This window comes from Peromyscus eremicus, chromosome 8b, assembly GCF_949786415.1.
Source record: "Peromyscus eremicus chromosome 8b, PerEre_H2_v1, whole genome shotgun sequence".
NCBI classification, from domain to species: domain Eukaryota; kingdom Metazoa; phylum Chordata; class Mammalia; order Rodentia; family Cricetidae; genus Peromyscus; species Peromyscus eremicus.
The window spans coordinates 56,342,976-56,355,745 of NC_081424.1; the positions used below are offsets into that span (position 1 = coordinate 56,342,976).

The following is a 12,770-nucleotide window of genomic DNA, read 5'->3' on the forward strand; positions in this document are numbered from 1 at the left end:
ATATAATAATCAGTTAACTACATATGCATATAGATACATAGTCAGTTTACCTGGAAGTCACACTCAGGCCAATCAACAGCTAGCTGCCAACTAGTCCAACAACAAGAGTGTGGTCGGTTTCTACACAGCTGCTTAATGTCCACCCCCCCACCCCCCGCCCATCTGTATGGCCCCAGAAATAATGCCATTCTGAGTCCAAAAGGCCTCAGAGAGCAGGGCCAGGTCTTCAGGCCTGTGTTGTTCCTTCCTTTCCCAGGCCTTGGTTCCCCATGAGCAAGTTAAAATCTTACATACAAATTTCAGATTGCAGTTCTGTCTGGATTCCTGCTTGTGGAGAGCTCAGCCCGTCACAGGTCCCCTGCTACAGCTTTCATAGCACTTAAGAAATTAAAGCCTTATTAAAATGTCTAAAGTGACCCTACTCAAGAAAGCTTCTCTTTCCCAAGTACATTTTGGGTCACTAAGGTCCAATTTCTCTCCCAGTTATGTCTTAAGCAATTATGAGCCAACATTATTCCTCCCATTAATGTTAGAGCACATTTGCCTCCAGGAACCTGCTTCCTCCCTCTTCAAAGTATTTCCTCTGAGCTGATACATATAGTTAGGTAGTCCCATGTGGATCAATGCCTCAGTTCTAAAAAGGAATATTTATGGCAGGATTCTCAAGAGAAGAATGAATGATAAACAGCACCACTGATATTACACTGGATAGATATTTAAGATTTTCAATCTGTTTACATTAATTATCTTATTTAATACTATCACCAGCTCAGTAATAAATCAGATTTAGGAAATGGGGTCAGAGTGACCAAATTGTCCCTAGTTAGACCACCAAGTGCCAGTAGTTTCAGGAGGAAAGTTTATTTCTACGACCCCAGCCTGGAGCCATCTGTTTCCTGGATTATTATCTGCACAGCCACAGAACTTTTGCAAACAGGATGCATGAATTCTATGGTCCTAGTCTAGGGCTTCAGGTATACAACTATTGGTAAGGTTGTTTGAAGGTGAATGTGCAAGGTTGGGTGTGCTGACATAGCCCATGGTTATAGGGCATCTGTACAGGATTCAATACATTCTGCTGAGCATGCTCTGTGTGTTGACTCAATCCTCACAATGATGAAGCATGATGTAGAAGGCTTCTTCCCAACCGCACAGAGCAGTGAGCAGCAGAATTTGGTGCCTAAAGTCTGTCTTCAAGGCTGGTACTATTAACTACTATGCTCCATGCCTGTGTTGGGAGTTGGTAAAGACAGCAGAAGCAACCTACAGAGATACATAAACCTTATGAGGGAGAAAAAGAAGGAAAATGGAAGTGGAAGGAGCAAGAGGCAGAGACGCAGTCTCCATCTTCAGCTGTTGGGGGACAAATTAGATGGTGATGATTTAAGAATTTAGGGGACAGCTGAAGGTTACATGCACAACAATGCATGTCTGTGAGTAACACTTAGATTAATGGCCTGTACATACCTCTATGTTTCTAAGGGTGTCATCTGGTAGAGACCTCACCAGAAGAAACCATTTAACTGAGATGTGAAAGGTATTGAGGAATGGGAATTAGTCACTGTTAGCAAAAGGGTTGGAGCTGGGACGATGAGGACTACAGCTAGTTGGAGACGGAAAGTCACTCTTCATTGGTGGAAATAAAGCCTCTTGGTCATAACAGGGGATAAAAAAAAATCAGCCAGAAGTAGAAAGAACACAATTCCTTACCTCCCAGGAAGGCAGCTCCTGCTGTGGGATGTTCTGTATGGCAAATGTGTTGCTCTGATTGGTTGGTAAATAAAACACTGATTGGCCAGTAGTCAGGCAGGAGGAAGTATAGGTGGGACAAGGAGGAGAATAAAGCTGGGAAGTGGAAGGCTTCAGAGACACTGCTAGCCGCCATGATGACAAACAGCATGTGAAGATGCCGGTAAGCCACGAGCCATGTGGCAAGGTATAGATTTATAGAAATGGATTAATTTAAGATATAAGAAAAGTTAGCAAGAAGCCTGGCACGGCCATACAGTTTGTAAGCAATATAAGTCTCTGTGTTTACTTGGTTGGGTCTGAGCGGCTGTGGGACTGGCAGGTGAGAGAGATTTGTCCTGACTGTGGGCCAGGCAGGAAAACTCTAGCTACAAGCTCCCTTCTCCTACTCAAGCTCCCATACAAAGAATCGTAATTTGCTACCACCAGGGACTCCCAACAATGAACACAGTGAACAATGAGGAAACACGTGTCCTGTGTTCTAACGCAGATCACAACCACCCACATCAAGACTACCCCAAGCCCCAGTGGTTATGTGACACCACTGAGAGCAACTTGGGTTAGCGAAGAGAGACACATTTGATTTATAGAGATGTAGGAGACATTATTGATTTCAGAGTGAATGCAGCAACATTTCAAGCTGAAGGAAGAAGAAAATTCATGAAAGCTATCTTTCTCTGGTTGCCATAACTCTCATCAGCCCCTTCCATTTTCATCTCTTTCCTACAACTACCCTTCCCCCCAAAAAACCAGTGACCTAAGACCCAGGGGGAGGGGCAAAGCTGAGCAACCATCACAGAGTAGCACAGTAAGTCATCAGGCAGCTTTGGCTACAGGGCTGTTTTTGTCACTTATTAATTGTTCTGGAACTATTTCTTATGATTACCGTGACAGTTACTTATTATTGTTCCCATGGTAATAAGTTAAAGGAGGAGATGTAAGGATTGGATTTCTCTGTGTTTCATAGGTGCTTGCTGAACAGGCTGCAGTTCCACGGGGGGTTTAATTTTCAGGTCCCACATCACATGCTTCTCATGAAGAGCCTGTTCACATGTTGTCTCTCTTTTCCCACTGACAGTTTAAGTCCCTCCCATGCCTTCAGCTCTTCAGCGGATGTGTTGGGAAGCCCACCGCTATGCGCCTTGCTCACTCCCTTGATGCTGTCTTTAGATACGTTCATGGTGTTAGAGTAGATGAACTGATCAGTTTCCTCATTTAGATAAGAACTCTGTGTTCTGTATGAGAAATCATAATTATTGTGCGTTATTTTATATTCAGAAACTTTAGTGTTTCAATTCTTATGATCTATGATCCATTCTATATTGGTGTTTCTGTGTGATGTGACATAGGAGATTGAAGTTCATTGGTTTTTAATGGGAAGTCATCTAGCTTTCCCAGAACCATCTCTTGGTGATACTACAATCACATGACCAATGTGTATGTGGATCTGAATGTGTTTATGCAGCTTAATAGTATAATTTTGTACAATTTAATACAGACTAAATATTGGAGATATAAAGAAAAATGCTTGGAGAATATAACTTTACATGGACTAAATATTGAAGCTCTAAAGAAAAATGCTGACAGCGTGAGCAAGCCCTTTAACCGTTCTGAGCTCCTCATGGCTGGCTGACATGGTAGAAAACTCACAGCAGATCTAAAGAAAAAAGGCTTCTGCAAGCGGGAACTTAACAAAAGATAAAGATATCATTGGCTAGAATACATGTTGGCCAGGTTGAGCGCCACTACCCACTTCCCGCCTAGTCTGCCCTCTTCTCTGTACCTTATTACCGGTACCTCTCTGAAGCACGTCCAGGTACTGTCTGGGCCAGTGATGCTTAGCCCAGAAACAGAGGCTAGGCGAGAGTCAGCATGGTTGTTTAGGATATGCCAAATAAGGGAAGCTCCCAAGTTCATCTGTGGATTTCTCAATCCACTTCGGGGTCCTTGATCTCTACCCCCATGGGACCCCCGATGTCTACCTTCATGGTGGGAGTTCAGGGCCTGTGGTGAGAACTTTTATGGTGGGTACCATGTGATGATTTATCTAGTCAACTTGATCGAACTGTGAGGCCCTCCAGGGGATGAGCGAAGCACACCTCTGGCTGTGTCTGTGAAGGCATTTTCAGAGAGCATTAACAGGGATGAAGACCTGCCCTGGATGTATGTGGGCAGCACTGTGGCTGAGGTCAGCTCCCCGGTGGGACAGAGGAGGAAGAAGGAAGCTTGCTAACAAGGCATCTGTCTCTTTGATTCCATTGTGTCAGTTGTTCTCTGAAGCAAGATGGATTCCAATCTTGGGGACTGTGAGTCAAAGCAAACCCTCCCCCTTCGAGCTCCTTCAAGTATTAGTCACAGTAACGAAGCCTGACTAACACACCCAGCTTCCTCTTCTACCATCTGCCAGGGCCACCCATGACTCCTCGAAAGGCCCCCACCACCCTGCCTAGGGGATAGCAACAAATTCCTACACACTCATCAGCAAAGAGTCTCTGAGCGGCAGCCTTCTCTTCTGCAGCAGGAACATGCCCATTATGTCTCCTGAAGGCAGAGACTGTGCTCAGAGAAGCCCTAGGCCGGAATGGGCTTCCATGCCCTGAATCACAGCTGGTCTGATGACAGCAGAGACACTAAAGCAGCAGCTCTGTGGCCACTTTACCTACATTTCAGCTTACGTCTTATACTTTGGTCCAGCTTCAGCTTCGAGTCCTTTTCCTTCCCAACAAGTCATGTCATGTTCTTGAGGCAATGAATGTATTCCCGAGGCCATATACTATGATGCCCAAGGACATGGATTTTCATGTCAGAATTATGGTCGAGTCTAATATTGATCCTCCCTCATCCACCATATAAAATAGATGTGACTTTCAGGAAGAAATATCTTTGTACCTTTATTTTCCCTCCTGTTTAAAGTATGTGTAATATTCATCTCTGACAGGTGGTAAGATTTGTGTGGATACAGAATGTCCACAGGTGCCAGCAGCAATAGAACATGTTAACAATTGTTGGGCCTTCACTTGCCTTGTGCAATGCACATTTACGATGGCAGATTATCCTGGCATACATATGGGTATGGGCTGAGCAGATAGGAAAATGGTCGGTTGTAGTCTAGAAACACACAGAGTACATTTCAGTCAGGCTCAGGAGAGGACTCGGATGTGGGGGGCTGTACTGCTGTCAGCAGGGTGACAGCTTGACCTTGGGGGTCTCGGGCTGGTCCTGTCCATAGTAGTGAGTGAGCAGAGACTATGTTGATGGCTCTGGTTAAGCAGGTAGTGCCATGCTCTCAGGAAACAGGTAAACTGGTGCAGTCCGCCTGATCACATACAATGACTCTATGTATTTCTCTCCAGTGCTGTCTTGGCAAAGCAAAAGAACCAGGGGGAAGATTCTGACACTCAAAGGTGAGTTTGGTTTCCTTTTGTGTAGCCATGCAGTGGTGAGAATTAATTTTGAGAGCGGTGACCTCTCTTTGCCTTGCTTAGTAGCCCAGTTCTACCACACCTGCCCCGCCCCTAGAGGCCCCTGTTATCTGTTCTCCCGGCTCGGCCAGCTAGGCAATGCCTCCATCTCGGCTCAGCCCGGCCAGCTAGGCAATGCCTCCATCTCAGCTCGAAGGACTTGAAATGTTTTTGGGGCCACCGATGGACATTTTAGATATTGAACAAGTAGACGTATGAACTTTTTGAAACCTTTGATGGAAAAAGAAGGGTTAAAGAAGGCAGATGCCCACCTATGATCCCTTTATCTATAGTGGTGCTCTCAGAGGAAGCTGTTGTCCTATGTGCAGAATTCTACATTTAATGTGTGGGTATGATGGTCTAATGAATCTCACGGTAGTGCAATGGACCTTGGTGCTGTAAAAAAATCTGTTTGGAGCTAGAAACCCTGGAAAGCCCATTGCTAGCACACATAAGATGTGAGATTTCAGCCATGTTTTCTTCCGCTCAGAATCTGTCAAATTAACAAGGGACAGAATCAACCATAGCTTCAAAAAATGACCTTGCACTCCAGCAACCATTTCTTATTTTGTTGCAAATAGCTCTGCAAACTGTGGAGGCTACAGAGAACAAGACTGCAAATGCCTAATTCTAAATGTTATGTGATTGATAGTCATGTATGGGAACTTTATACGATCTGAATCCCGCTAGTCACTAAGTATTCCCCAACAGGTTAAAATTTCTGTCTGAAGGTATGAAGCTTCTTCCTGTCAACCTAGCTTATAACTGATTGCTAATTAACAGGATAAATTGCAATCAGATAATTGCACAGAGAATACAGTATTTCCTTTTTTAAGTGAAAAACAGCCATTTAATGATTGCATGGACATTTCATTCTGTTGAAAATGGACGTTAAGACTAAACTGTGACTGCTAGCAAAGTCAAAGCAAGGGCCCCTTGCATGCTTCCAGAAGGTAGCTGCTTCTTCCTTAACATCCATCAATGGAAAAGGAACTGCTTAAAATCCAGACGGTTACAACATGCAAGGTTGACCTTAATGGATACAAAATTGGTCTGGGAGGATTTGCAATATTCCTCTCCTTTTGCCAGTGGAGCTGCTGTGCACCTGCAGGGACAGTTAAATGGGAAGGTAAGGCCTCTGAATTTCATGCACAGGCACCTCTGACATCCCCAGGAAGCCCCGAGGATGCTGCGCCTCCCATCTGAGACCTACAGGGTTCACAGCAGGAGAACGGAAGGTCACTGACTGGCATTAAAACTGACATGGTTCACATTTCAAAGTATCAATGTAGATAAAATATTTCTTCTGTGTTTTCATAAGGAATTGACCCCAAACAATATGGCTTAGTAATCTGTCTCCGATGGCTCAGACTTCAAAATTGGACTTTTCTTTACCCCTACCAGCTCCTAAATACGCCACTTCGATCTCTCGTTTATTTATTGTTTTATTTAATGGACATCTGGAAAATTCCATTACATAAAGAAGAGACTGTTTCTTGTTTGTTTTGTTCTTTTTTTTTTTTTAGAACATTAAAAGCTAGCAAGAAAGCTTAGCTGGTAAACTATTGCCTTGAAAGCGTGAGCACCTGAGTTCAAAGCCCAGAACCCACATAAATGGCTTGTGATTGATCCATGGCTGGAGAAATGACTCAGTAGTTAAGAGCACTTGCTGCTCTTCCAGAGTCCCCTGGTTCGATTCCCAGTGCCCGCAGAGTGGTTCACAACCATCTGTAACTTCAACTTCAAGGGATCTGATACCTTTTTCTAGACTCTGTGGGCACCAGGCACACAAGTGATATATAGACGTACATGCAGCAAGACACCCATACACATAAAATAAAAATGAATAGTAATTTAAAAGAAAAAACTTGCAAGCTTATAATCCCAGCACTGGATAAGTGGGGACACAGGTGGTGACACAGGTTCTCCAGGGCTTCCTGGCCAGGTAGTTCAGCCTATTCGGCAAGCCCCAGGGTAGTCAGAAACAGCCATGTGTGTGTGTGTGTGTGTGTGTGTGTGTGTGTGTGTGTGTGTGTGTATTTGTAAATGGTGGCTAGTGCCTGAGGAACTACCCCCAAGGCTGTCCTCTGGCTCCCATGCACAGGTAAATACATATGCAGAGGGTATCAGTGCATACACAGACACACAAACATTCTACACAAAAAGAATGTGGTGTTTATTGTGCTGTGTGGAACATTTACTTTAATCCAAGTCAGCAGATGTTAAACCCGTCTGAGGCAAAGGCCAGTGCCGGACATTGCAGGGAGGATAAGCATGTTTGTACATAAGACAAGTTTGGACCTTGCTCTTGAGCAAGCTGCAGTTTTATGGAGCCCGCACACCAAAAGGCAGCTCTGCTCTCTCCAGCTCTGACTACCCATAAAGGCAAGAACCCCTGGGCTCTATCTGGCTCACTCCTGCCTCTGACTCCAACTTGACTACTTTGTCCCTTCTACATGCAAATCTACCTTTTAACCTTCCCAGGAGACACATCTTCCACTCACAGCATAAACCTGGCCCCCCTGAGTGAGAATGAGGAGAGGTCAGAGTGAAATCAATGCAAACCACATGGACTTCAGTTGGTTAGATGGCTGGCTGAAAACTTCGTCATTATTAGAGGTAAAACTTTAAATACCTTATCCTCAAATTCTCTTCTATTACAATGGAAACCCAAATGACTTTCAAGGGCAGAAACTGAGAAGCCCATGGTCATTGAGTGCTACATGTCAGTCTTGGGAGAGGTCAGGTGACTGAGAAGGTCTTTCTGAAGAGAAGAGGCTATAGAAGCTTTCTATGAAGACTGTGTTGGAGTGGGATATGCCATACTTTCTCAGGAAAGAATCACAGAAGTGCTAGAATCTGGGGCTGCAGAGATGCTAGGTGTGGCTGAGCACTTAATGCTCTTGCAGGGGACTAGAGTTCAGGCCCCCCCCCCCAGCACTCACAGCAGGTGGTGCACACCTATCAGGAACTCCAGCACCAAGAGATCTGTTGCCCTCTTCTGACTTCAGGAGGCACTACGCACAGATGCACATAACTGCATAGCTATGCCTGCACACACGTAAGAGAAACAAATACTTAAACAAACAAAAGAGAAGTAACGGGATCTATTCTCATGAGGTGTGGCACTCAGTGTGAAGGAGCCTGACTTAAGCTGGATGAGGCATCTTTGAGGCCTCCTCTTTTATCCACTGCTCTATAGCACTCACCTAATGGTTGTGAGATGGATGTGGTATTCTCCATCCATGAAATCATGTCATTTGCTTTTCATTTTGCTTCCATTCAAGATAACATGAACACAACAAAAACACTTCTTCCCACATGTTCCTGAAGGTGTATTGGCTCTGGCTTCATTCACTACATGGCAACAGGCATACTACTAAGGACTCAAAGGAGAACCACATAGCTCCATGATTACAAATAAGGGCCCCAAGGCTGTGAGGTGGAAAAACTCTCCTCAGATTTTCATTGCAGAGACAGAGTACTTTGCTGAAATAAGTCACATGAAACAACACAGTGGTCTTATGTGAGTGGACTTGGCCTGAGATCCTGGATAAAATCTTAGATACCTCTTGACCATGGAATATTAAGGAAGGATTACGTTGGTTAAGGCTTCTATATAGCGCTTCTATAGAGTGAACAAAGACTTTCATTTTGACTCACAAAGTATTGCAAAGTACTGTCTAACCAAAAGAAACCATGAGAAGAGAAGCTGAAGAAGATGTAAGGGATGGATCCAAGGGGAATGCCATGGAGATCCCTGTGTGAGGGAAAGAATGTTACCCGAATACTGCCAAATGATGGTTAAATCCCTGTCACAAGGAACAAGTGCAAATGGGCTTTGAGATAAATCTCTGCTAATCTCCAGGCCTGAGTAAATCTTCTCAGTATGCAATCCATGGTCACTTTGCTTCAGTAAGTGAGTGGATTTTAAGATGGATTTGAAGGCAAGAAAAGTATGAAACTATTTATTATCAAATGATAATGACACCAAGACGGCATGTCCTAGTTGTGGAAGTCTCAAGGTAGTGCCACTGCTTGGATTTAGTGTCATGCCGGGAACTGGTTTTTCCAGCTGTTTCTGGCAGGTTAAATTTTGGCTGTGTAAATATGGCTGCCTTTCACTTTGTCTTCAACAATGAAAATGCAGCAAGGATGAGTGGGAGAGGAAGAAGTGTGTACACGTCAGCTCGCCAGTCTCAGCGACACCGGGGAGGAGGGATTCCTTTTCTCCCATACTGCCAAATGTCTAACTAGGCTGATGCTATACGACTAACACAAAGATGAAATAAAAAACTCGGAAATAGAAGTAGAAAAGAAAACCTGTGTACATCTGCATTTAATTCTGACTTTTGTTTTTACCTCCCAGAAGACGTAAACATTTTAAGTCCACAGGAATCAACCATGATTTAGGGTCAGGGTAAGGATTAGGGTCAAACACAAATTTAAAAGACAAAACCTCATACTACAAAGACAGACTAGAGTGGGGGCTGGTGCGTGAGAAAGGTTCTGTGCTGAGAAAGTTTTGGAGTGTTTTCTTGTAATAAAAATATGCACGTGTGCAAACAAGATCAGCTTGAGTCCACTTACCATTAAAAAAAAACAAGTATTTGTGACAAATCTACTTCCTTTATCAATGCTCAGGACAAAACTGAGAACATACTCAGACAAGGAAAGTGCGCTAGAGAGCCCACTCCCCCCCAAACACAGAAAGTCACATTTAAAACAGTGATTTAAGAAAACCAGCTTTCAGGTGTGCAGGAAGAATTTAAAACTGTCATCACATCCTGCTTCCATCCCACAACCCTGTGCTTAGGTGAAGCGTGCAGTCAGTGAGTTCATCCTTGAATAGTCTGGCTGCTTTACCTTTGCGCCAAGATCGGGTGCCTAGTCAGACAATATGATCATCACTACATGTTTAAATGTGATCTTCTCATGAAGATTCATTTATTGGTGTGTGTGTGTGTGTGTGTGTGTGTGTGTGTGTGTACCCTTGTGCACACACATGTTCATGCACTCCAGGATGAATGAATGAATGTGGAGATCAGAGGACAACTGTGAAGGCTGATTCTCTCCTTTCACTGTGGGTTCGTGGGACTGACATCACCTTGTTAGGCCTTTGTAACAAGTGCCTTTACCTGCTGGGCCACCTCACTTCCCCCAAATAAAATATTATTAAGGGAGTAGGGGTCCAATGATAACCAAAGTTCAGTATGTGATGTTGAGTGTCTTCTTTCAAGCTTGGGATGGCCCCATCAAAGCCCTTTTCCTCATCCTTCATTCAAGGTTTCTCTCTGATTACAGAAAAGACTTCCTTCAATCAAGCATCTGGCTCTCTATGCACACACCAGAACTGGACTGAATGGTTGTTTATATCCATTAAATCATGTGGAGTACTAACAAGAAAATTTTATTTTAACAATGTCATTTTTCCAACACTTATCTCCCCGAGTATCTTGGAGAGGGCTAACTTGTTCTGAAGATAGTTGTCTGTCATTAACACAAAGGGGATGGGAGGGAAGTGCTCACAGTCAGACAGCACAAGTCTCTTTCGCATTATTTTTATGTATGTGTACATGTGTGCGTGCGTGCGTGAGTGTGCACATGCATGTGTCATGTGTGTGTAAGGGTACTCTCAGTGGCTAGAAAAGGGTGTCAGATCCCCTGGCACTAGAGTTATGAGTGGTTGTGAGCAGCTGCTGTGAGTGCTGGGAACTGACTCTCATCCTCTGGAAGAGAGACAAGTACTGTCCATCACTGAGCCGTCTCTCCACGCCCTCTTCACTCACATTCCAACTCCATCTTTGTCAATGCTGGCTGGTAGGCTGCACTCAACTCACAGAAAAAAGTTTTGATTTTTTCCTTTGAAAAGCCAAAGGGTGATTTTAATTACTCATTGCCATCAGAGGAGGCGAGCCCGCATTGGTAGAACTGTCTGACTCTGTCTTGAAACACTGGAAGCATTGTTTTGCCCTTTGAAAGTATTTTCCATGTGGGGCCATTCAGCTTGGCAAAGGCAGGTGAAACACGGCAGTTTGTGGGCACTGCTGTGGCATTTCCTGCCAGAGCAGAGACTAAACATAAGAGGCAAGGAAAACGTGGTGGTAGAGACAGCCTTAGTCAACAGCTGTTGCTCAAATATTTAGGCTTCTTTGAGTCAATGTTAGAAGGATGGGAATACCGAGCCAGGAGCATTGACACCAGCTATGAAATCATAAAGTACATTCACATGGCCATCTCGTTCAGTCTCCAAGACCAGGGAGCAGCAACACTGAAATGCCTGTTTCTGCCTAAAGCACAGAACCAGAGGTTTGGGGATTTCACTCAGTGACCCATCTTGGCATTCAATTAAAGCACTCCTCCTAGTCAGGACTGAGTCTCCATCTTTGCAGTCTGAGCCTCTGAGCTCACCTCTGAGGACACACGCCGCCGCCGCCGCCACTGCCGAGGCTGACTTCTTTTTTCTCTGCATCTGCAGTGAGCAGGAATTTCCCTCTCTGCTTACTCTGCAGATCCAAGAGGTTCAGTTTCTCTTTCCTGACCTTGACTCCTAAAGCAGAATTCACCTCCACTTGTGTTTCCTCCTTCTCTCTAACTGTCTCCATGTCTTTATTTCTTGTATTCGCTGGGGTTTGAAATAACTGAGCCCAGAATCAACTGCATGATTTCATTTTGCGTATAGGAATGTCTGAGAAGCCCCAACACAAATGCAGACAAATGTGTGGAATAACTCAAATGTATGGAAGAGATATTTTAAAAATAACATAGCCTGGCAAGAATAAGTGGTTTTCATAAATTATTATTCCATTCCTAATGTTAACTTCGTATTTCAAAGCTTACTGATATTAGTGAGTTTATATTTCTGGATGAACTGAGATTACACTATTTTTAGATATTTTTGTCTCACATAGTTTAGGGCTCATATTTGACTACTTGACTAATCCAAGTAATTGGTACTGTAAATAATTTTACCACAGTAACATATGCCCAGATTTGGTGGCATCTCTGAAATAGATGTGCAGCCGGAGAGGCATCCAAGGAAGGTCTGCCAGAGGAATGAAGCTGGAAAGCAGGACATCGAGGCCTGCCCCTGAGAGCCTTACCTGATGTCTGTGCAGGCTATGCAGGTAATGCTGCGACTGTTACTGGTGATCAGGTTCAAAGCTACTGATGTATCCTTGTCAGAGGTTGGGTGCGCTCCACATTTAAAGAAAAATTCCTGGAAGAACGAGGAAAAAATAATTACACATATGGATCCTGCCTGGTTATTTATCCCTTTCCAAACATTTTTGCAGTAAACAATCATTTGGGAGTAAGAGAAGAAATATGCCATTAGGTATGAGTTGGGAATAAATCACCATCAACTTCTGGAAGGAAAGGACAACCCTGTCTGGTGCCGAGAACTGGTCAGCAATATCCTGAGCATCCTGGAGAATCCCAGGCCTTCTCTACATGGTCACCTTGCAGGTAGCCTTACAACTGGAGCATGCATGCTGAGCAAAGGATCTGGGGAGCCACAGGACTCAGGGTCACAAGTACCATGACGGCTAATATTGATCG

At 44.1% G+C, this 12,770-nt stretch overlaps 1 protein-coding gene across 3 annotated transcripts in view; it reads right to left on the reverse strand.

The window, feature by feature from the left end:
* Positions 1-12,770, reverse strand: part of Prkn (parkin RBR E3 ubiquitin protein ligase) — a 1,191,501-nt gene that overhangs the window by 528,042 nt on the left and 650,689 nt on the right. For all 3 annotated transcript variants that reach the window (XM_059272846.1, XM_059272847.1, XM_059272845.1), the window contains exon 6: positions 12,314-12,429. In XM_059272846.1, coding sequence (XP_059128829.1) covers positions 12,314-12,429 — 116 coding nt within the window. The remainder of the gene's footprint in view (positions 1-12,313; positions 12,430-12,770) is intronic.